The 26,041-nt window shown below is 41.1% G+C and overlaps 1 protein-coding gene across 1 annotated transcript in view; it reads left to right on the top strand.

Moving 5' to 3' along the window:
- Window positions 1–26,041, top strand: part of ptprdb (protein tyrosine phosphatase receptor type Db) — a 168,477-nt gene that overhangs the window by 102,440 nt on the left and 39,996 nt on the right. The window contains exons 6-10 of the mRNA XM_080464251.1: window positions 6,378–6,523; window positions 8,403–8,544; window positions 15,427–15,615; window positions 23,064–23,174; window positions 24,716–24,985. Of these exons, the coding sequence (XP_080320377.1) occupies window positions 6,378–6,523; window positions 8,403–8,544; window positions 15,427–15,615; window positions 23,064–23,174; window positions 24,716–24,985 (858 nt within the window). The remainder of the gene's footprint in view (window positions 1–6,377; window positions 6,524–8,402; window positions 8,545–15,426; window positions 15,616–23,063; window positions 23,175–24,715; window positions 24,986–26,041) is intronic.

Here is a 26,041-nt window from a genome sequence, read left to right as displayed (position 1 = left end):
AATGAAACCCTTCAACCTCAACACCACACCTCACATCCAAAGTAAAATTTAACAATCCTTCACTTTTTGATAAACATTCAATAGGCACATCTGAAGACTAAAAAAAACTTTCATTTTTTTTAATTAAGGTATATTTTCCTCATTGTTTTGAGCACGATCTTCATTAATCCATGAAGTAGGTTTTGCATGTCAAATACATGATGTCATTTGGAGCCATCCTCGAGTCTTAAGGTGCATCTTACCCCCCCCCCCCCCCCCCCAAACAATAGATAAGGACATGACCACGTCCATATATCAGTTTAGGTGTTTCCCTTCCGAATGTCTTTGCCTGTTCTTCACTTTGTGTTTCCCTGCTTTACTGCTCCCATAAATCCTCGATCATTACTGGTTTTATAAACAACAAGCCAAAAAGACTTAAATGCAGCCTTTACACATTGATTGTTTAGGGTTCCTCATCTGATCATAAAAAAGGGCGCAGCCGCTTTTACTTCACTTCTGCAAAGGTCAGAGCGGGAAACATCACAAAGTTTTATGAATAAATAAACTCTCTGCTGCTGAGCTGATAAATGAGGCATTTTTCCCCCCCTTCATACTTTGTAAGGTTTACACGGTTAGTGTTTATTGGAAATGAGAGAGAAGAAAGCAGATCTCTGCAGTATGAAGTCAGCAGTGAAGTTGACTAACTGACATAAAAAATTATCACAATTCACTGTTAATTAACAGCGCTTATCAACTTAACAAATTTGAGTCATTATCTAAATAATTCATGGAACGCTTTCTGGGATAATTAATTATATTGTATTAAAATTCAGTTTCAGTGATGTGTCAGCTTAGGCTCATCAAACATATGCCATCAAACCTTAAAAATAATAATTTTAAATGCTTAATGCATTTCCCAACATCTTTGCAACTGCACAAAGAACAGAAATGGACCACATTAAAAAACTTTCTCAGATGTCACAACAATAAGGAATTAAAAAGGCAATCAACGTTTTTTTTTGCGTCACTCAAACCAGCATTAGAAGCCCCCTGAATTCTGCTCTTCTGAATTCCTCAAAATATATCGGTCAGTCCATGATCTCACATTCAGCTTGTAGCACAGTGACCCTTTGGTCTCCCGCAATACGTTCCCCATTGTTATACATTAATGTCAACCCATGAGTGAGACGGACTAGACTGGGACCAGTTCAGTCCATGTCAACGACAAGTGAAGTGCAGCAGTCCTGCTGCCAAAGCCTCTTACTGCGCAGCATGGCTGGCCCACAGCACTGAAGCTATTAGCAGCTAACATAGCTGTGTGCCCAACTGTGAGTGACACGATCTGACTTCCTTAGCTTAGCATTAGCTGAGCAGGTGCACTCATCTGTGAAGAGCTCTGGATAGCTTTAGCTTAGCTCTGATGTAGCTGGTCGTCGGCGTGGAAGTAATGCGCTGCGACCAGCGCTGAGAAAACCCTCTGTTCATCTTTATGGGAGGCCTGCTCTGACCCAGTAAAGTTGTGTACCCACCGGGTTGCCCATGTGTTTCTGATGACCTGCGTATAAAAGAAGATCCTGTTTGATTAATTCCTCCCCTTGTGTTTCTAACAAATTAACCCTGATTAACTCGGCACTAGCCAGAGCCCGCAGCAGCCGTGGTTGGTTAAGTGTCGTGCTAATTGGACACGCATTGCTATCAGCAATAAAAGTGCATTCTATCTTTTTCTATTGCATCACAGCAAAAGTGATAACTTCATCGTAATGGCTGGTGATGTCAGTGGCAGGTTGTCCAGATAGCTGTGGACTTGTTTGCCAAAGAGGAGCGATGAATGCCATTCACAGGCATACAGCTTTAAATTTAAAAAAAAAGGGAATTAAATGCCACTTAGACTGAGCCACAGTTTAGAGAAACATTTCAAATCTGTGTAACATCTTATTTTAATGTAACATTTTACATTTCTGCATTTCCTTGTGTATAATTTAGGGGGTTTTTTTCATTGTGTAAAAAAAAAAAAAAAAAAAGACCATCGCAATTAAGGCTTAAATGTCGTGCAGAAAGGGCAAAAAGGGTCTTGATGTGTTTATTGGTCCCAGAAATCTAATTTCATTAAGAGGACGAAAGCGAGCAGCTGATAATTTGCTGTAATGTGTCACGTTGATGTTAATGTGTTTTAAGTTATGGTTCTGGCGAACTGCCCACCCACTCTCTAGGCTGACTATCACGGCCCTGGCTCAGTCCCCTATATTGGCCTCGTTCCTCAACTTGTCTGGCAAACTGGACTCAATTCTCATTTGGGGAATCATCAGGGTTATCCACCCACGGCCACATGCAATACTCTACAGCTGCATCTCTCCTCTACGAGGGCTCCAAATCGGTCATGCCAAAGTATCAATATCGCACGCCCTCATGTGAGGCTCAGACTCAGATGTTGTGATCAAAACCAAACACATGAACAAATACCCGGAAAAATTGATTCTGACAAATGCACAGATTAAGAAACAGTCAGGATTGTGTGAACATGTCCACTGGGGATGGATCCGGTAAAGATCTGATCAGAAAGGTCAATAGCCATCTATCACGGCGATCCCCTTTTTAGCCCCTGAGCAGAAATAGCAAAGCACAACAAACAAACAGACGATCGTCTCAATCTCAGCTCATTTTACCTGAAACCTGTGTTTTCCTCATTAAAAGTCATCTTACGCACCCAGTGTTTTACTTATCTATTATATTTTAGCAATCCAGGCTGTCTGAGCTTCTCTTATCCAATTTGTTATTTAGATAGCGGCAGTATGAGGCAGAGTAGGCCCATTTCGTGCTACTCAATCCTTTGCTTTTTGTTGATTTGATTTGTTTGGATCGGCCTGTCTGCTTTATGCTTTTTCGCATCAGATCAGCTAAGTGATTGAGGGCACACAAGATGAGGCCTGAGGGCACATAATTTACAACATTTTGCAGAAGGATTTTTTTTTGGGGGGTAGATCCGTGGAAATGAAATCAGATTATTTAACGCCATGCTCTTCTAATACATTACATAAATGTCTAATTTCATTATTGGTTCATTTTCCTTTTTTTTTTTTGGCTGCATTTTTTTCTTTCTCCTGACGAATTAAAACTTTTTGGACTTGAATTCTTACTCTTTCACGATCTTAATACTCTATATATGTAATTCATTCTCCCTCAAGGTTTGTGCTAGCATCTGTTCTCACAAACTCGATGTCTCTGGCTGTGTCCCTCCAGGTTAAGACAGCATCTGCCAGCCACTGTATGTCCCTGTAGTCGCCCTGCACGGGGCCATTAGCCTCCTTTGGTCTTGTAATTTGTCTTTTTCAGGGTGCCACTCCAGTGAACTCCGTTCACTTTATTACAGTTCATCAAAAAAAAGATGTGTTATACTGTATTTGTTGCTGGTTACAAATAATAACTTGCGCTGCGCAGTAGATACATAGAGAAGTATATTGAAGCCCAGTTTTTACTCTGTGAACTGATGTCGTCAGAGCATGCATGAAGAAATCAAGATTATTGATGTCAACTTTTCTTTTTTCTTTTTTTCAATGCGTTTTTTAATTTACTGTATTGATATTTTCACCCTTCAAGTTTATCACACATCTTCAGATGTGATTCGAAAGTGCTGCGGAGAGGGGGAGATGACTTTGTAATCCCTGCCATCTGTTGTGTAGATCAAATCCCACTATATAGTGACCTTTATGTAGGCTAACAACACACACACACACACACACACACACACACACACACACACACACACACACATACACACATGTAAGCCAAGAGGGGAAAGATTGACACTGTCTAATTCCATCTAAATCCCTCCCACTCTGTCACTCCGTTTTCTCCTCACATCCATCTCGGGTCTTATTTGACTGAAAAGAAGGATACTCTGAAGAACATCTGGCAACTTGCAGTAACTCCTCCACTTTCTACTGCATACTGTCCTTCTACCTCAATGTTTCTCTAATCACCTTTTTTTTTTTTTATAATTTAGTCTCCATATAGTCTATAGTCTGTAATATAGCAAACTTTACAATATCCTGCACCTCCCTTGAAATATCTCCAAATATTTAAGCGCCCCTTTGAGCTTGAGCCCCTCCTTGGTTGGCCCAAATGTCAGTAGTTAATCCTACCAAGCAGCATGATTAAAAAAAAAAAAAAAACCCTGATGATCATGGCAAAAGACAGAACAGCTTGGACACCCAGAGGGGCAAAAGAAGAAAAACAAGGATAGAGGTAAACGGAGTGCAGAGACGATTTTGGACAAAAGTCGGCGGCGTGAGAGACGGAAGAAAGTGGGAATCAAAGAAGAGAATCGGGATGATAGCAGATAAAAAGAAGAGAGAAGCAAAATTATAGAGGAGTTGGGAGAAGTGTGAAGCATACAGTTGCACCCCCCCACCTCCCCTCATAATGTCAGTCAATGTGACAGGAAGACTTATGTAACACTCCGGAGATGGAGAGGGAAGATGGGGAAAGAGGAACAAGGAGGAGGATGAAAAGGGTGCAAGGAGAGCGGCTGTGAAGCGGGAGAAAGGAGTGATTCAGTGAATTAGGACTCGGTTAGAGAGATGAGGCGGCACAGAGCCTGAGACAATTAACCAGGAAAATTATGAAGAAAGCGATCAGGGCTACGCAGATAAAGATGAGGTGGGGGGCAGGTTAAAAAAAAACAAAAAAAAAAAGAGGAATTGAAAGATCTTCCATGCCTTTTAGTATGGCTCTGCTGGCTTTACACATTTCATTTGTTTTGTGGGGGAGAGATTAGCAAGAGGATTAAGAGAGAGATTCTCCCGCTCCTCATTCTTCCTCCCTCTCACATTCGCACACTCACTCGTGAATCACGCACACGCATACATCATAATGACACTCATGTAGTATCTGTGTTCACGCAGTGATACGCTGTGCATGTTACAGCCACACACTCACAATTAGTCGTATTCTCTATTAATCTGCAGCGTATTTCTCCGGAATCGATTAGTCACTTGGAATCGAAAATGGCACAAGTGTAAATTTATCACCACAATTTACCAGAGCCCGTTAAAATTTGGGTAGGAATAGAAATTTATAGCACAATAACTCCTCTTGGACGTGGTGAATGGATTTTTATTTTCCATAATTCAATTAGATAAATAAAGATTGAACGATAAAGATTTGGCACTTTGTAATCCCCCCCCCCCCCCCCCCCCCCCCTCCTGTGCGCACACAGGTGCACCTCTGTGTGTGTAAAGTGATATAGAGATGGAAAGGTGGGCCGATCCACACACGCACACCCGCAGTGCTTCATTCAGCCACTGAGGCAGATTTGGCTGTGAGCCAGTGAGGTGTAGAGGTGATTGGGCAGCTTGGGGCTCTCTGACTATGTTTGCCAGTACATCTGGCTCGCTCACTCTCCATCTCACCCTCTGTGTCTCCCTCTTCCTTTCTCTCGCGTATCCACCTCCTGCTCATCTTCTCTCCCTCCACCGCTCTCCATCTGTCTCTCTCACTCGTTCCTTTTATCTCACGCGCTCCTCTGTTCATTTACCCCCCCTCTCTTTCAACACACGCACAATCTCCCCTTTTTCTCCCCTTCTCTGAAAAGCTTAGCTTTTTCTCCCTCCCTCTTTTTAAACAGCAAAAAGCAATTTCTCTCCCTTTGTCGGAGCGGTTGGCGGTAAGCCCTTAAGTAGGGATTTTCTGGTTTGGCTGGAATGCCATTAGGCGAGCTGGTGGTGACGTGCCGTGACTGACGTGCCGAATCTTTTTGATGTCGTGATGTCACAATCCAGCGGAGGCTGTGGTTATGATATTGTTGGCGTCCCCGGAACGAGGGGCTTTAGTGGTCATGTCAGGAGTAAGTCTTCATAAATCCTTTATGGCACCGAAATATTAAGCTTCTTTGGTGGTACGGGGACAGAAGGGAAAAAACATGGCCGAATGTGCACACACGTGTACAAAGAAAAAGACACGCACGGACACAAAGCCACCCACACGCACAGCTCACCCAAAAGATGTGCCGTAGGTGTACTCGCACTGCAAAAAGCGGTTCACACTATAACACAAATACACACACAAAAAAACAAAACAATTGGACGGTTGAAACCATTTCACAGACTAGTTTATTGTACTTTTAATTTCAGCGCTCAGGAAGGAAACAACTACACTTCCATTTCACACGCTCTAAGTATCACCCAGGCACATGTGTAACTGTTACAGATGTGTGAGTGAATGATTATTGAGCTATATTAAGTGCTCTCGTTGTGCTTAAGTGCTTTTTTAAAACAGAATAATCCACTACAGAATGTGTATGTGATTGTTGTCATTTGGTTGCAGCTCCATACTGAGCTTTTGGACATGCTTTCCAGACAGATCTGCAGAGTTGTAACTTTCCAATGTGTCTTTCCATCCAGCAACCCCCAGATTCACACGAACCCCAGAAGACCAAACAGGCGTCCAGGGGGGAGTAGCTTCCTTTGTGTGCCAAGCCAGTGGAGATCCACAGCCCAAGATTGTCTGGAACAAGAAAGGCAAAAAAGTCAGCAACCAGAGGTTTGAGGTACGACCGGGAGACGATAATGAATTTGAGACTGTGATAATCCTGCTGACTTCTTCTCCTGCTCAAACGCTTGTAAGCTGAAATGTAAGTGGGTTACAGTCCCGAAGCAGAGGCACAGCAGACGCTCACTGACGATGTGGAAACGGTAGTGTTTGGAAAAAGTGGTCACACGCTGCACTGAAGCAGGACCGCTGCTGCTGCTGCTGCTGTTGTCAGTTAGAATTAGGGTTCTCCTGTCGTCGTTCTGCGTCGTCTTTCCTCACAGCGCACAGCTTGCCAAGTGAAACTACCATCAGATATTGGTCTAAGATTATTGATTAGCTGAGTAGAAAAATGACAGCTGTTTTATTAATCTGGTAAATGCATTTTTATTTTTAAAGGAGAGATTTGAATTGTGGGAAATGGAGACAAAGCCGTGGATCACTTCTACAATTTAGTTATTGTACCGAATAAATTAAACTAGACAGAAAATGTTGATTAGTTTTCTTCAGAGGAAGACACATCTGTCATCTTTTGTCCAAGTCAGGTTGGATGTTTATGCTTTGTTTTGTGAAATGAAAAGTTTCCTGAATCCAGACTACTTCATGTTTCGATTCCATAATAAAAGGTGACATTTCTACCCAAAATTCCTTTGCTTCTATAAAGCATTCAAGTATGAAATGCCCAAACTTTTTTTAGTTATATTGAAACAAACAGATTTTTTTTATAACATTTTACACTTTTAACAGGTTAATCAGTTATGAATCAACATGACATATCCATGATCAAATTCTTATCTTATTATAAATAATTGTTGTATAATGAAATGGTCGGTTGAACCCATGAGCCACTGGGGAGAAAGGTGTGTTGTTCATGTGAGTTTTATTGCAGTGAAAGTTGATATTTATCATAATAGTGTTACATTTCACATCTCTGCATACTTACACATATGTACATATCGACAGGCAACCGCTTTGCAAATTACCCCCCCCCCCCCAAAAAAAATATCCCTTGAAAATTTAATTAGTTTATCTTTTCTTCATTTGTCCTCCAAAGGTTATACAGGTGTGTGAAATGTTACCTGTTGCAACTGTTTCATATGTCAGATGATGCCCGAGGCTACAGTGTATGAGATCCTTATATGATCAGCCTTATTAGTTTCCCGAAGGCTCTAACCTTTGATTTATTTCTCCACCTCACAAGTCAACTCTGAGATGGAGATGTTGAATGAGCCTCGCTCCTGCTCGCACTGTGGAACCCGAGCTCAGGGTGCTTTTCCACTTTAATAAGACGGGTTTCCTCCAGGTTTTAGTTCATCTTTGCCTTTCTGTTTGTGATTAAATCACTCGGGGAGATATTTTATTTTTAATCTACACTCTATAAGGCAGCACTGCCCACTTTATACTTCTTTTTGCTGTTTTGTTGGTCGGAGCTTATTGTGGGATTTACTTTTATTGGATTTTAGTCAGTAAAACCCCTTCCCAGAATTCAGAATTCAGAATCCAGCTCTATTACATACTTGTTATACATTGTCGCTGCAAGAGCAGCAACAAGATATCACTAACGTTCAAGGGCACTTATTTCCACTACATCATTTGATATGTTCCAAAGCTGCTAATTCCAAAATATTTATTTTAAAACCCAAAGTGACTGATGATATGCCTGAGGTTCAGGTTTCCTGAGTAAATTAGAAAGAAAGAAGGGCTCAGTTTTGTTTGTGAAAATTGTTGGCAAACTGTTATTAAGTGAAATTAAAACCAAGAAGCAACACCAGTTCAACGTACAGAATGCAATTTTTTGGGGGCTAAAATACTATAATCAGATCTCAAAGATGACAATGACATTTAACTATGATACAAATATTGACTTTAGCTGTCTTGACTTTCCCTCCCACTAACAGGTAATAGAGTTTGACGATGGATCTGGCTCGGTCCTGAGGATCCAGCCGCTGAGGACCCCCAGAGACGAGGCAATTTATGAATGTCAAGCCTCCAACTCAGCGGGAGAGATTACTGCCTCCACCAGGCTCAGTGTTTTACGAGGTCAGTGTGAACGTACACGCAATTAGTGTTGTCATCAAACTGTCACCTATCTAATACAACATTTATGATCGGCACATAAACAGTTAATAAACTGTTTATGACTTGTTGCAATGCCGAATATTGTATCTGTAAGTGGAGATAAAGACTTTTTTTTATGGGCTTATCAGTGGATTTTTCTATAATTAAACTCCACAATGAAGCTTCAATAAGTGTGAAATGAGCAAATATTTTAAAAAAAATTTAAATATGTCCATAATTCTAAATAACTGCTGCACTTGTATGACATAGAGTATTTTAAAGTCAGCATGTTTTAAAGAGCAGGGTACACATTTATGAAGTGTTAATGCATCTGATTATACATCATTAAATGCGATTCTGGCTCTGATATTAATCATTCAGTAACTATAAGCTGTGGCGCGCGTCCACGAGGGGTTCCTGACAAATGTAGCAGTGTGTCTCCTTACTAATTACTGATTGTAGGTTAATGTGTCCTAAACCATTGGTTCCCAAACCGTCTTTTTGGAGGGACCCGATTTATTTTTGCCAACGTAAACTTAGGTAACTCCACCCCCACCACACCCTGTACAATTACCCCCCAAAAAAAAGAATTATTATACCCCTTAAAGTTAAGAGGACTTTGTGACTCTCTGGAAATCGTATTTGTTTTACATCAGATATGATTATTTCTTCCTGGAATTAGATCAGAAAAAGCATGGTGGTATTTAATTCAGGGTCTCGTATTCAGTTCCCAGAAACAAGATGAAGATCTTTGAATAAAATAAATACCTCAGTAGAGTAACAACAACACAGTGTCACCAAGAAGTAAACCGCCGGTTGTAGCGAGAGGCCGCCGTGGCGAAAGTCTTTTTTGTTAGCCTGAGTTAGTTTATGGAAACTTGAACACTGGAAGCTGGATGTTTTCTTCAACAATAGCCTGAAGACAAACACTCTAAATCTCAGGTTGCCATATGTTTAAGATAATGTGCATTTTCTGAGTGTACTTGTAATTGTTTGGACTGAAAGTAAGGCTACATTTGGAATTGTTGGTGGATCTGTTATCATTTTGCTGGTCCGGCCTGACTGAGATTCAGTGGGGACATATGTGGCTGATGAACTGAAAAGACGCTGCTGCTGTCGTGATTAAAACTGTGTATAATGACAGAACGTATGACAAGTGTGGCAAAGTTGTGCATGGACATGTGTCCGCGCCTCATTACAGGTATTTAAAGATGTTAACAGCAGCTGTTAGATGATAAAATGACATGGAATCAATCTAAAAAAAAAAAAAGTTTTAATTAATGCAAGGTTTGGTATGAAATGCTTTTATTTTGTTAAATATTTGTAAAAGGTTTGCTTTACTTCTATTCAGACCAATACAATACTTTAAGTCTGTATACTGTGATAACAAATTGCAACTAGACATTTCCTTTTCAGGTCCATTTGAAGATTTCCGGTATTTCTTCTTGGCACTTAGCTGTAATCCAGTAAGATACATCAAATGCAATATTGTTCCATCACTTTCCTTGACATTTCAAAAAACTTCTTCATGCAAAGGAAATTTAGCGGCTCCAAGGATGTTTCGCCAAATAAGGAGATGTGTGCAAGTATAAGCCTGGCTCCACTGCGGTAGACGGTTTAGTGTTAGCAAGAGTCCATTAATGCAGATAGTGATGTTAGTGTTAGTGGAGTCCATTAGGAGAACATTATGTACCGGTAGTTTGAAGCTCAAGAGTGTCTTAGTGAGTGAAGTTGCTCAAGTGTGGATAATCACATCGCCTGCCTTTACAGTACATGCTCGTGGGGAAAGGACGTGCAGCCTATTGTTCCACCATCTCGTCTCCTTCTCTCGCTTTTCCCCTTCTTGTCTCTCTGAGGGGTAATAACACAGTTTGCAGTTCTTCCTTCAGTGTCTTGTCTTTCTGTCTGCTCTGTCTGTGTTTTGGTTTTTTTTTCTTTTTCCTTTGGGCGGGTGGTGGGGTTCTCCATGTAAAAATCTGTCTTGTTCTCTATTTTTTCCTCTTTTCTCCTTCTCTCTTTTTATACACATGCATTCTTTTTTTCACTCTCTCTGTCTCTCCACATGCTCTTAGGTCCTCGACACAGCAACCTCTAAATTATTCACACCAGACCACTCTTTGCATCTTCTGTGCTGTTCCGCTCCATCCATCCAGAATTTTCCCTGTCTCACATGGTTGTCTTTGTTCGTTTCTGTGTGTGCGTGTGAGTGTGCGTGCGTGCGTGCGTGTGCATTTGTCTCCCTCTATGTGTGCATGCAGGAGTGCTCACTTGTGTGTCAGCTCCTGCATCCACATGTACTCTTGCTTGTGTTTCTTTTGCATCTATTTTTGATTTTCCTGCTTCTCCTGATGGAAACTCCATTCCGCTCGGCTTCACTCTCTCTTCACCGAGAGCATAAAAAGTCAGGCACAGACATGCAGGCAACACACACACACACACACACACACACACACACACACACACACACAAATGTATGTTGAATCTAAGACAGTCGGTCTTTATGTAGTGATTAGCCTCTTTCTGTTCCTCTGAGGAGTCGTCATGTTGTGAATGAATAACAGGCCACCTGCGAGCCGCTAATAGTCCCTGATAGACTGTCAGTCCAAATGTCAGTTTTAAAGTACACACACATACACACACACGGGCTTGTCAGTCATGTCTCCTTGTCTCCTCCTGGCCCTCTTAAGACACACAGCTCCAGTGACTGACTGACTGACTGTCTGTCTAACAGGAGGGATCCGGTGTTAAGGTCAGCCGACTTAATTACCGAGGATTGGAACCGGGCTAATTGAAATCTTGGCTTCCAGTAAATGGCCGTGATTGGCAAAGACTGAAATAATAATGAAGCTGAGAGCAATCATATCCTTTAGTATCCGTTGTACAGTCACATACTGTATAATTCATGGTTCTAGATAGAAGTTTTCTGTATGTGTGAACAGATGTTCGATAAGTGTTTGTGTCAAAATAATAGATAGATTGTGAATTTGTTTAAGTTCGATTCTTTTGACGTCCTTAAAGTCTTGGTGAAGACAAATCAGTCATCGTCATAATGGTTTTCTATCGAATCGCTCTAAAGGATCTTCTATAAACATTACATGACATCACTTCTCCATCTGAGCCAACAAAATATTTAACATTGTCCCTGCTAATCACACTCACACATGGCTCACGTCAGCAGAGCTACTCTGCAGGATCTGGTCTGCTCAACGGAAGGACGGGTGGGCAGCTTTGACACGTTATAACAAAGCTCAGAGTTGGTTTGAATTAGCCATTCGAAAGTTAAACTGAACTTTCAGTTGCGAGTCGATGAAAAACTACGGTCATTTAATAAGCGCACCATAGCAAACTAGAACCTGAAATTAAATTAGTAGATTCGAGATGAATAACCTTCGTTTCCTCTTTGTAATGAATGATAAATGCTAACCAATAAATTGATGTTAAAAGATGCACCTCTGTCCATTAACCTGCACAAGCTTCATCCAGAATAGGGTTATGCTAACTAACATGAAAACTCCACGCAGAGTTCAAGCCAGGGAACATCTGGACAGAAGGGGACCACTTAAACTGGCATTAACTGTCTTATAACCTTTGCCAGTAGTTTATGCCACGAGTGAGTCATGAATGGAGAAGACGCTTTGTGTGCAGGTGCATGTATTCCTCTTTTAGTTTTGATAACAGCAGCCAACTCTGTCTTCAGTTCCCATGCCTGTGAGAACAGACTTGACTTGGAGTCCTCCACGTTTACAGATGACCGAATCAGTATGCAATGTGTTTGGATTTCATTCTTGGTCTTATAAAAAAAATAAAAAAAGAGGGCAGTGTTCAACAGCAGTTCCCATGATTGTGGGACCAGGCTTTTCTATCAGCTGTGAAATTATCTGGATCGCTCGCAGTGGAAATAGTGAAGTGGGAGTACATCGAAATGAATCAGTCCAGTGTGTGAAAAGGTCCATCGACAAGGGAATGTACGGTGGCTCTTCTGCCCTGACCTCTGGGGCTCTTAGCCGCTGCTGTTCAGCAGCAGTCACACACACTCACGATGAAGCAGCTTGTCACACATGCACTTTGGTTTTGCTTACACCTGTCTCCATGATGAATGTCGGCAGGCTGGTCTGTTGCGTCTGCACCCTCAGACGCGCTCGCTTATCTCCCCTCACAAAGCCTGTGTGCATGTTTGATTTGTCCATTTCCATGTGTGCACAGCTTCCTTCAGTTTCCCGTGTATACTTGTGTGTACGTCTGCATCGGCAAGATCTCGTTCCTCTCCACCGGCAGACTCATATCTGCAACCTTTTGTATGCGTTTGTGAGTGGTTGTTGAAAAGGGGCAGAGAGGCATGCACGATCCCAAGGAGGGATCTTTCTAACTGAATCCTCAATGTTCAGTGCAGTGTCCCACCCCAGGTAGATGAAATAGAATGCATTATTCGTGCCTACGAGGGGCTGGCTTTGAAGTAAGCGTTTGCATAATGAAAGCGGAGAGAATCAGGATTGTTATGCCATATAGCTCCCTTGTGCTCTCTCTCTCTCTCTCTCTCTCTCTCTCTCTCTCTCTCTCTCTCTCTCTCTCTCTGTCCACTCGCGTTCTCTCTGTTGTCTTTCTGTCTGTCTTTTCTCTGTCCCAGTCTGTCCTAATCTATTCACTTTAACTCCTCTTTCCTTCCTTTGTTTTTGCACTTTTGCCCTTTCAACACACACACACACACACACACACACACACACACACACACACACACACACACACACACTCTCTCTCTCTCTCTCTCTCTCTCTCTCTCTCTCTCTCTCTCTCTCTCTCTCTCTCTCTCTCTCTCTCTCTCTCTCTCTCTCTCTCTCTCTCTCTCTCTCTCTCTCTCTCTCTCTCTCTCACACACAAACACCTTCTCATCTTGTTCTCTTGGTTTATTATGTCCATGTTTCCATTTGTCGGGCGTCGTGATTGATTGAAACCAGAGCTGTTAAAAGGCCACATACACACACACTCGTGAAGCCAGCATCTCACGACCTATCGGCTATGGTTCGATGGGCTAGTACCAGAATTAGCATCTCCTTGGTGAGGTTCAGCGCTAGGATTTCCCGTTAATGAGGCTCAGTGTGGTGGAGAGGGATAAAGTCACAAGGGATTCTTAAAAAAAAAGAAGAGAAGTGTGTGTGTGTGTGTGTGTGTGGGGGGGGGGGGTGAAGAATAGACTGCCTTTTAGATCACATACAGTGCAAATGCACATGCAGAACACTTGGATTATGTCTGTCTTTGTCCACTTTATTATGGATGACTCATGAATCTGGCACTTCATACCTCGCTTTCACAGTGCAGCCTTGAACGAAGATGACAATTTTTTTTAAAACCGATTTGAACTGCACCTATTTGATTCCAGGGGTAGATTTTAGTTCGAGTTCTGAAGTCTTTGATCCCCTACTTCCTCGAAGCATTGTCCCCTCCCTTCCCTTTAAGTCTCACTCTTTAGTTGAATGAAGTTGGCCCACTGCTTTTGATTTCTGCCATCACAGTGAATCACTCTCCGTGTTTGATTTAATTGCTCTTCGATGTCTCTGAATTCGCATTTGATTTGCAATCCCAAAAGGGTGCACGTCCCAGTGGATCTTGTCTCTATAGGACTCACCTATCTGATTATATACAGGGGGTGAACTACCAGAGTGGGGCAGTGTGCAATAGCTAGTTAAAGTATATCTTCTCTGCTGGCTGGTGACTCCCAACAGAATAGAGTATTTGATTTTCAGGTGATTCTCATTCTAGAGGCAGTTTCTGAAAGCTTTAGTGAGTTTGTCAGGTAGAATGAAATGTTTCTTTTTCTATTTGACCTTACTATTCGAAAATTTTGCCTTGGGTCTCAAAGCTGTGATGTGAGACATATTTTGACTTTAACTGAATCCAAATTTGACGTTGGCCAGCCAGTTTCCCCTAAACCTGTTAGACTGTTGAAGCAGAAACTGCACTTGTTGGTGTCAGTCGTGGTCTTGAAGCTCTGTCTCTTAAGGTTTTTAGTGTCATGTTATGTCTTAGATTGAAAGTAGTCTCCCTATTTTATGATGGTTTCCACAGAAAACTCTATCCATGCTCATCAAATAGGATATTTTAAGGTGATTAGTTGACCTTAGAAAAAAAATATGAATGTTTTCCTTTTACAATTGGCTTTGAGGAGTTCAGCTCCCCCAACAGTGTATCTTAAATGGCAGCTTAAATAGCTGATCATTCCAGAAAAAGGAGGCATTACAAGAATAGCATTAGCATAAAGCACCCAATGTTTCACTAATTGCCCAAAAGCATAAACCCATTACAAAAAATAAAAATTACAGTAGTAATGAGGATTTAGCAGTTTCCAGCTAAAACACAAAGTACTAGAACTATCAAATATGTTGACATCCGATTGGTTCATAGGGACCACAGAGTGATGCGCAGGTTTTGCTTCAATAATGTCATTTTTGTTTTTAAAAGAAATACATGGGAGTGCTGTATTGCTGATTTTATTTATTGCTAGAAATTAACTTTGACATATTGCCTAAAATGCTTTCCACTGGACTGTGACAGTTCTGGACTACAAGCCTTGATGTAAAGCTGAAGGAAAAACGTGTGGAAAGATCCCATATTAAAATGAAAAAATTTCTGGTGTAGTGATGAAAATAGGAGGTTTTCTATAACAAATAGTTGTGATAATGCACTTAAGCTTATGGCTGGTGAAAGAGGCAATACCTCAACAAGAAAATTTTTTGTTTGTGGAAGTAAAATCAGCTAAATGACATAATAAATACATGTGTCGCATGGCAGGTGGTACAGATAGGAGCGACAGCACTGTGTAGTATCAGTCCCATCAGGTGGGAGATGACCTGTGTTTTTTAATCTTTGCAGAGGACCAGCTGCCGCCGGGGTTTCCCACCATTGACATGGGTCCCCAGCTGAAAGTGGTGGAGCGCTCTCGGACTGCCACCATGCTCTGTGCTGCTAGCGGCAACCCTGACCCAGAAATTACCTGGTTCAAGGATTTTCTGCCGGTCAACACATCCAATAACAACGGACGAATCAAGCAGCTCCGTTCAGGTAGCTTTTTTATTTCTCTATTATTTCCTCCCTTCAACCCCTGCTTTTATTACCTCCTTTAGGTTTTCCCTCCTATTTTGCTTTTATCCCCTTCTCAATATCTCTGTTATTATCCCCGTCTTCTCCCTCCAACCCAATTTTTCTTATTCAGCCTCTACAAAGGTTCTGTTTTTCTTGCCCTCATTCACCCCGTTTCTTATTGCGCCCCCACTTCTTCTGCCGTGGTTACTGGCTGTATTTTTCAGCTGCCTCTCTCTGCTGCTCCTTTGTTATGAGTTGACTGTGTGTGGTTGCCAACCCTTTAAAACTCTTCACGACCTTCTAAAGTGAACTCTCGACTTTTTCTCCAAACTCTCTGAGGACTTCCTGTGCAAATCACCATCACAACAACTTAAATTCCCTTTTGCTACAAATCGCCAGCATTTTAATTTGCACTACAATCAAACTTCAAAGCAAATTGCTCTACCTCCGAAATCTGCGAGGCAAAACCAGGTGATGGTGGCATGTCATGAAGGAATTGCCTCCCTACTGTAGCCCACTGCTGTGACTAAACAATCAAATAACCTCTTGTTTTTCTCTAAATTCTCGTAAAGAGCTTCTTGCATCTTGTTTCGAGAAATGCATAATGTGTTGGAAAAAAAAGAAAGAAAGCACACTCTTGTAAAAACACATAGACAATATGGTCTATTTAAGTCCTTCGGTGTTTAAAACAACCAGTTGCTATTGATAGCCACAGTAGTGTGTAAAACCTCAACATTTCCAAACAAAATCCCTTTCTTCCTCAGCCCTCCTTCTGCTTCTAGGGACCGACTCTGGACCCAATTCCCCTTTCTTGTGATTGGACACCCAACTCTCTGGCTTCTTTTTGAACAACCTCATTGTTTCTGCCCTTGTTTCTTTACTATTATTATCTGGCTCATCCCCCAGTGCCCTTCTCAGGCCCTGTTTGGCCTTTAATTTTATAAACTGTCAAAAAACTGATTTGAAATATAACATTTTAAATATTTGATATGTTAATATAGCATTCTTTGTGTGTTAATGACAAAACAACATGACTTGAGTTACAGAAATCTGTGTAGGCAATTATTATTTCTGACTCTGTTAGAGGGAAGTTCCACTACTTTTCCGAGGTGTTTCTACTAAGTCAACTCTATGTAACCAATGGTCCGATTGTAATGCCATCTCTATGCTGTTTCTTTTCTCTTTGTATCTTTTTAACCACAGAGTCCTTTGGTAAGTGCTTCTGTCCCAAGGCCCACACCCTCACTGTCCACTTTTCTATATACTGCTCACTAATGTTGCTACTCTTGCTGCTACTGCTCACCTTTACAAATATTGCGGTGTTATTAAAATGCATGGCATGCATTTTACTAACAGTCACACACAATTTGAAGGAGAAATGTAAACAGACTCACAGAAATACACAGAAAATCTGCAGACACACACACACACGCACACAAACACAAACACACACTTCTCTGTCGCCGTAGTGCTAGCTGGACTCACCCTCACCTGTGCACCTGCAGCCCTCCCACACCCAAGCAATAATGATTTTCTCCTCACACTCACCTATTTACTTTTCCACTCCTTCACTTATTGAATTATTCTTTCCCTCACTCACTCACTTACTCTGTCATCCACTCACCCACTTACTCTCTCCGCTCTGCTGTATAAGGTTACCAGTCAATAAGCCATCAGCTCCAGATAGTTGTTATAGGTGTGCCACTGGTGGAGCCAGAGGGAAGAGATCAGTGGCGACCAGACTTCTGGACATAGATTGTCCAGTAAAGGATGTTTCAAAATGCTAAACAATATTCCTAACGTGTTACTATGATAGACATGTTTTTAAGAGTTTAAAAGCAAGCATTAAGGCTTTTTTTTTTTTTTTTTTTTTAATCCACTCTTCAGTACTCTAGCAATACAAATGTCTTTGGCTACAATCACTCCAGATCATAGGTGTCCAAACTACTGGCTTAAATTTGATAAATACTGATCACTTTACGACACTGAAATAAAACCAACGTACTCCTACTGTAGTTTGTGGCTTGGCCATTTTTTCTTTTTCGTTTTCTTCCGTGTTTTTGTTAAACAATCTTGGATACAACCGCCCAATTGGATCATATCTTGTTTTCTCTCAATCTCTGTTACATTGTGCTTAAATTAATTATGTATTTGTGAGTTTGGGGCCATCTAAAACAAAAAGTTAAACATTATGTTCCCGCCCGTTAATGTTTATTCTGAGAACTTAATTTGCAGATCTTGTCTGTTTATACATTTTGAGACTCACAGGGAGAACATGCAAATTCCACACAGAAAGGCTGGACTCGAACCTGGGACATCCTCCTGATGAGGCAGGACGTTTAACTAATACGCCACTGTGTCACCCTACAATATGTTATATTTTGGGCCGTCAAAATTAACACATTGATGTGAATTAATCTATCGTCATGATTAATCTGATTAAAATACTGTTATGCAATGAACCCATCTGCAGCACAAAATGACCCAAAATCCCTTGAAAGTTTCTAGCAATGCATTTCAGGCAGTGCATGCACAAATGGACAGTTGTTCCAGTAGTAACAGAACCAACTGGAGATGGAAGATGCTAAACAGCATGTTGGCTTTCACGATGGGAAATTTGAGTACAACACGCAAGACGGAACAGTCGACCAACATAAAATATTATGCACACTCTGCAGGAAGGAGGTTTCTTTTCACTGAAGCACTTGCAGCATAAAATGCCACGTTAACGCAAAGCATACGTTAGTCTGCTGACTGTTCCCAGTCGTAAATAAGGAGCGGTCAACTCTCCTCTGGGACAATTTCAACAAGTTAGTTTGTCTTAGTTGCTGAAAAAGGAGGAACTGGGCCACATTAATGTGGAGAAATGTGTATTTTGAAAAAGAGAGAAGTTTTTTGTTAACAGGAACCGTTAAAGGGGTTTAATAAACATTGAATAAGTGCATATTAATATACTTTCTTGAGTCTGTTTGCTCAAGCAACATTAAACACGATTAATATAGATTAAATTGAATGCTGTTTGATTGTGATTAATAAAGAATTTACTGTGATTAATCTGATTAAAATGTTGAATCATTTGACAGCAGTATTATATTGTGTTATATTATATTATATTATATTATATTATATTATATTATATTATATTATATTATATTATATTGTGTTGTGTTGTGTTGTGTTCAGTTATGTTATGTTATGTTATGTTATGTTATGTTATGTTAGATTAGATTATGCATAAAGGACATAATCACCACTTGTCATAAGGTTTGACTACTCTCTTCAGTGTTATGATGACTGTGAGGAAGATTTTCATGTGTAGGGTATTTAATTCTGATGTTTGCTCTAAGTCTACAAATACCCTGTTGCTCTTTGATTCTAAAGGGCTGAGACATCAGTTTGACATTTGCTGCTGATGTTTTAGATGTTTTAGTTGAAATTTTCTCTGCTGTCCGATTCAGTAGAAATGCTTTTGAAAGAACTTTGACATGATGGGCCCTATTTTTATGACAACCAGCTCCTCAACCGTTTCCTCCCCTTAAAAGTCACTTTGTGTGGCTGTTTGCCCAAGCGTGTGGTGTACAGGTCGGAAAAAGAGGTAAAACAGGTGGGATGTTCATTCAGATAAGGCAGTACTCAGTGAAGTGTTTGTGATTTGGTGGAACTACATTTGAAATTAAGGAAAATATTTGTCACAGAACCGAATTATTGGGTTTTTACCCACAAGAACAAAGAAAGTAATCTGCTGATATGCAGGACAAGGAGAACATAGTCTACATGTATATGGTGGTCCACGTATTTGAAGCTACGAATGAATAAAACAAATGGAGACATGACAAAAGTAGTAATTCATTGCAATGCAATTTGAAAAGTCTCCTCTTTTCCAACCAGATGTTTAACCAAAGTAAAGATGTATTTTACCAGTTATTATCACCTGTTAGTGATTTCATTACTGAGGCAACAGATGTCCATATAATGTAAAATTAAAATAAAAACAATTGCAAATTGTTCAGGCGGATTGTTTGACCAATTAACAATTCAAAATAGGTAGATGTTTTTTTTCCACCTGACCACAGAGGCAATTAAATCTCATGCATCTACACGAACAGATGCAGATGCACAAGATTATTCAACCTGGATACACAAAATAAAAACCTAATTCCATTCGAGTGATCTAAAAGCATACTTGGTTTTAATACCCTTTCCTAAAAAAAGCCTTGGACGAGTCTCTTACTGAACTAGTCTTGACAACATCTGCAACTATGTTAAGTTAACTTTGTCTTGTAGTTGAGTATTGAACATTTAGGCGTAATTAACGTGTTGTTTTATCAGCAGTGCTGTCGAAATACAAGTAGAAATAGCTCATAAACCACCTGAATGGCTTAATCCTTATTGCGTATTCTTATCATCATTTCATAAGATAATACATGAACTCACACCATCTGTGTTTGGCTGCACATCTGATGTGTTGGAGACGTGCTGCTCGGCGCCATCCGCACAATAATATTTCCCGGAGAAGCTTTTTGCCATTGTTTAAGCTGTCGTCATTTTGCATCGCTGTAATTGGCACAGCTGTGTCAGAGCAATGAGACCTGTAATGTGAGTGTCTCAGACTGAATCTGTTAATCACATCAACCTCTAATTTATATTCCAATTCAACCAGCGGATTGAAAGTTTTTTTCGCTACACAAAAATACGCGCTTGGCATAATGACTTACATAGTCACAAATATTCAGCAATGTTACTTTGGGTAATTTGCACTTTATACATACTTCTATATAGGGATAGATGGCATATATCCATAAGCGCAACCATATCCACACCAGTATATGAGTTAAAATGGTCTTGTATCTAATGGAATGCATTGAGTCCAACCTGCAACAGACGGTCCAGTCATACATATGCAAGGACGGATCTGTGCCAGTGTTCGCATCTAGTTCAGACAAGAGCATTTTCTAGAGTTTCCTTAATAATTGTCAATGGCTTTTATTATTCCCAGAATCATGGATATCAGGTTACCATCTGTAGTAGTGGAAGGTATCTTATCTATTCCCTTGTCATGTTGGGAATATGATATACAAATGTGGTATAGTATTTAAATTAAAGTATATCTACTTTCTGACATTTTTAACATGCTTTTCCTCGTGCTTAATCAGTTTTGAGAGTATCGAAGGGTGGATTTTTGTATCTTTAAAAACATATTTATTATTTATAAATACCCATGTCGGCTCCATGCAGTGACCAGGATTAGGCCTATTTTCGATCCAGGAGAACAGTTCAGGACTGAAGGCAGTTAATGTACTTGTAGTCTTAACAGTGCAGCTCTTAGAGACCCACGTGAGTGCAGTGCAGACACTACACTACTCCTACAGCCACATCTGCCCCTGCTGCAAGTCAATGAAGTCAAATCAATAACCCATCTTCTTAAAGCTCTGTCACTGTCTGTCACTCTATCTAAGATCTGTTTTTCTCTTCTCAGGCTTATTCTGTCTTTATTTATTCTGTCTTTTTCTTTTCTGCCTCCTCTTCCTCGCACTCTCTAAGGATCTATATTTTGAGTCTCTCTCTCTCTAATTTGATTCCTCTCCTCTACAAGTTACCTCCCCCATCCCCAGTCCCTTCCTCCCCGATCCCCAGCTCCTTCTGTGGTACTAACATTTTCTTCTTCTTCTCCTTCTCTAATCTCGTGCATTCATTGCCCACTCAGGTGGCACGCCCATACGAGGTAAGACCGCTGGGAGGACCAACATGACACAGTGGCCCGATTCCTTTTCAACCCCTGCCTCCTACTTGTCTCACAGATCTGAAAAGCAAGTCTGGGTGGGTTAATTAGTGTGTGAGTCAGTCCAAAGGAGTCTGTCATATTGGTAATATTCATCCAGCTGCTTCAGATCTGCAGTAGGTGCAGGAGGAATTGGAGTTGAGCAAGCAACTCATTACTCTCTGACTACCATCTCCCCTCTCCTCATCTTTCAGCCTCTCTCCACATCCTTTAATTTTTCCATCTCAGCCTCAGCGTTCATTCTGTAACACAAAAACCCATCGCTTCCCTCCTCTCCATGTCGTGATATCTCTTTTTGTATCCGTCACTTTAACATCATTTAACTTTTATTGCATCAAACTCCGTTATCAAGCTAAAGCATGATGTGTTTCCAGACTGGGTTTGTTTCGTTGTCGCTTAGTTCGAGGTGGTATAAGCATCCTCACCTCTACCTCTGTTTGTCGCTTACTTTTTTCATGACCTGATTTTATTTTATTAAATTTTTTTCTTTCTTTTTTTGGAGGGGGGGGGGGGGGGGGGGTCTTGACCTAAGCTTGGCCCAGCCCCTCCTTCTACCTTATCTATATTTGCCCAAACCAAACTTCCCAGTTTTGTTTTCCCTCCCAGCTGTTATTCGCTCAACCTGAAAAGTCCAGATGGCGAATACCCAGACACACACTTGCAAACATTAGCCTGCTCACACACATGCATAACGCAAACCCACATACACACATTCTTTCATGGTTTTTTACCATAACTTTCTCTTTTCTCTCTCATCACTGATAAAAAGCCCCAAACAACCACTTTTTTGATAAAGTTTTTCTGGGCGCTTTTTTGCCTTACCACACCATCCTAAAAAAACCCTCTGGTTGACTTTTTTTGACAGTTTTTCTATTTTCAGGGAACGAGAAAGCATCGGTCCCTTCCCAAGGCTTTGCGTATGTCGTTCCTTTTTTTTTAAAAGAAAATCTGTTGGCCTTGATGGAGGTCGGTTGATGTCTTTCCCTCCGTATTGGGTGCGTTTTAAATTGACATCACACTCCTGATCCCTCTGGTGGATCCGAAAGGGCTGGGGATATCTTATTGCCAATAACAATATCCTTGTCACATTTTACCGTTGAAAACTGAAACATGATTTGCTCTTTAATATAACTGCATCTCAATTTCCAGCAACTTTTTTTCCTTCCAAAATATTGTATTTGTGACTGGATTTCTCCATATTTTGGCTGCTTGGTTCATTTGGTACTGCCTTGCATGAAGACTACATTTCTCAGTTTTTGTAGATTTTGTATCAGTGCCTCTTATTTTTTCTTCTTTTTTTCAGTTTTTTGTTTTTTGTTTTCTTGTTAATTCCAAATCAGGAAGCCGGCCCTTGTTTGGGGCATATTTTTGCTGACAGTGGTACAAACCTGTTAATATCACTGTACAGAGATGACTCCCGTTGTCGCTCTGTGTTCCTCATACAGAGTTCAGCTCGTTTTTGCTGAAAACTCCCTCAGACCCATTTATTCCTTCTGCAGTTTTTACCATTTATATGTTAATGTATTTATGCACTTTACCCAATTACCTGATGTCTCCTACTTCTGTGTGGTTGCTCTTTCTTATTCTGTGTGACTCTCTCTCCTCTCTCTATCTTCGACCCTTTCTCTCCCTTCATCCATTCATCCAGGTGCCCTCCAGATAGAAATGAGTGAGGAGTCAGACCAGGGGAAGTATGAGTGTGTTGCTACCAACAGCGATGGGACACGCTACTCGACCCCAGCTAACCTCTATGTCAGAGGTAAGATAAAAACGTAACCTGGGTGAGAGAAAAAAATCCAACCAGAGAATATGGGTGAACTGTCTGGAACATAGCAAGAAATTATATCTGTAGGGATTAGGTGCTTTGTATAAATGTAATGAAATGCTTTTCTGCCTCCCATGGTTTATATATTTTTAGCTGTGGAGTACTAAAACTAGACAGTTTGAAGTTAAAGTGGGGGCTGAACGTTCCACTCGAACCATTAATCTCCCTGCCCTCCCTTCTTAGCCTTTAGACCTCAGAGAAAAACCAAATCATTGTCTGGTTAAGACTTGTGTTTCTCCCAAAATCTGACAGGCAACTCACCTCCTCGGGCATGGTTTCCCTCCCTGCTCTTTACACACACACACACACACACACACACACACACACACACACACACACACACACACACACACACACACACACACACACACACACACACACACACACACACACACACAGACAGTCATATTTACACACATACCCCCCCAAATGTTTGAATCTTGGAGACATATTTATTCCTGGGGCCTTTTGCTCTGTTGTCTGCTCGGCCAAAAAGAAAAGGCTTTAAACAGTGGAGTATGCTCCTCTGACTCCTTCAACAATACTCCTGGGGATACGAAACACACACACACACACACACACACACACACACACACACACACGCACACATTTATTTCACCTATGCCGTGCAGCGTATAACCCTGTTTGCAGGGCCAGTAAAATCGTACAGTGCTGCTCAGTGAGTGTTTGACAGTCTACGGAGACTGCTGAAATTGGAAGCTGCTTTAAACAAGAGCATTTTCATCAACATCGGCCATCAATGGCCTCTGTTTTTTTTCCTCCTTGCTCTCTTCTTTTTTTTCTCTTTCCTCCATCTTCTCTTTGGCTCTGTCTGTCACCCCCTTGCCACGTTCCTTTGTCTAACTTGTTTTCTCTCCCTGTCTCCTGTCCCTTCTCTGATATTTCCATGTTCCTCTCTGCTTCTCTCTTCCTCCTCCCACCATGCTCTGTCCTACCTCCAACCGCAGAGCTGCGAGAAGGTTGGTACAATAACGACTGTTTGGCTCCTTTGAGTCTCTCCCAAGTATTGTTTTTTTTTTTTTTTACTTCCATTAAACCACTGTTTGTGTTTGTGTGTCTTTGCTGTTTTGTGTGTGGTACAAAAGGTTCAAAACCTGTTTGTACAGTTTTACCTCAGGAAAATTCTGGAAAAGGTTTTTTCCCCCCATGCATGTTTTGCCGTGATTTTATTTTATTTTTATTTTCCCTTATCTCTTGTGTTGTTCATAAAATATTTAATGGAGCACACCTAAAAACACCATTAATAAAACATTTTGGTATCACATGTACCCTGGCGGTGATGTAACAAACCTTTGAATGCTCAATGCTAAAGTCTCCATCCCCGAGCTCATGCCACAAAAGTATACCATCCCGCAGTGGATAAACCCTCATTGTTCTCTGCTGCTCTGTACAATCATGAATTCCTAATCGCGTTTCTTCCCCTGCTCCCCTCCCTCCGCTGCCGTTCCGTCCAGTGCGCCGTGTCCCCCCTCGCTTTTCCATCCCCCCAGCTGACAGCGAGATCATGCCAGGGGGAAACGTCAACATCACCTGCGTGGCAGTGGGCTCGCCCATGCCATACGTGAAGTGGATGCTGGGAGCAGAGGATCTGACACCCGAGGACGACATGCCGATCGGCCGCAACGTCCTGGAGCTGACGGACGTACGGCAGTCCAACAATTACACCTGCGTTGCCATGTCAACGCTGGGGGTGATTGAGGCAGTGGCACAAATTATTGTGAAAGGTTGGTTCACCGACTTGTTTACGAAGAGGTTTCTCTGCAGACAAAAGGAAAACCGAGGTTCCTTCTTTTCTTTGGTTTTCGACTTGATTCCAGAAAGTAGAGGTTTATAAGAGGACACAAACACGGCAGCTCTTTCTCCCTGAATGTCAACGTGATGTGAAATCTTAACAAAAAACATCTTGACACAAAAGAAATGAAAGGGAATGGAAGGGACCGATTCTCATGAGTTCATAGTTTATGCAGTGTATACATGTGCCAAACCAATGAATAAATGAAGATCAAAAGAAGTGGTGCATGCAACAAATACCCTGAAGATGTAGAGCTGTACATTATGGACCAGGACAAGTCGCTGTGGTTAAATAGAAAATGAAAAAGAAAAAAAAGCAGATCCAGAGCAAAATTGTTTGCAGTACAACAGATAGAGGTAAAAAATGGATTATAATTATATTCAGATGGCGGATATGAAAATATTTTTGGTGCTTTCTGTTAGGTTACTTTGAAAATAAAAAAGTTCTGTCCATCCAGCTTAGGGTCATGGGTAGGGCAAAGCGAGATTACAGGCAAAACTGAGGCGGGGGGGGGGGGGACTGTGGATTGGTCACCAGTTCATTACAGGGCAAACACAAAGACGGATAACCACACACATTCACAGTCACCAATCAACCTCAAACGCATATATAATTTGTTTCTCTTGTAGTGTGGGAAAAGAGAATATCGGGAGAAATTACGCACGCACGCACGCACACACGCACGCACACACACACACACACACACACACACACACACACACACACGCACACACACACACACACACACAGGCAGAATGTACAAGAGCCACATAGGAAAGCCCCCTAACCAGGGATTTTCCTCGCTGTGGAAGTTCTGATAACCTCTGGGACAAAATTTCATGTCTCTACTTTATAATGTTATATTTACACTATACACTTGAACATTTTTTTCTATTACTTTTGATGCTGAAAAAAAAACGTTTTTCACTATTTTTGTTATTTAGATTCAATTTCAGGCAAGTAAAAAATCTCTTTTGGAAGATATCTA

The sequence above is a fragment of the Lipophrys pholis genome, assembly GCF_963383615.2.
Source record: "Lipophrys pholis genome assembly, chromosome: 5".
Classification (NCBI taxonomy): domain Eukaryota; kingdom Metazoa; phylum Chordata; class Actinopteri; order Blenniiformes; family Blenniidae; genus Lipophrys; species Lipophrys pholis.
The sequence above is the reverse complement of the archived record's forward strand: the minus strand, read 5'-3'. Positions and strand labels throughout refer to the sequence as shown.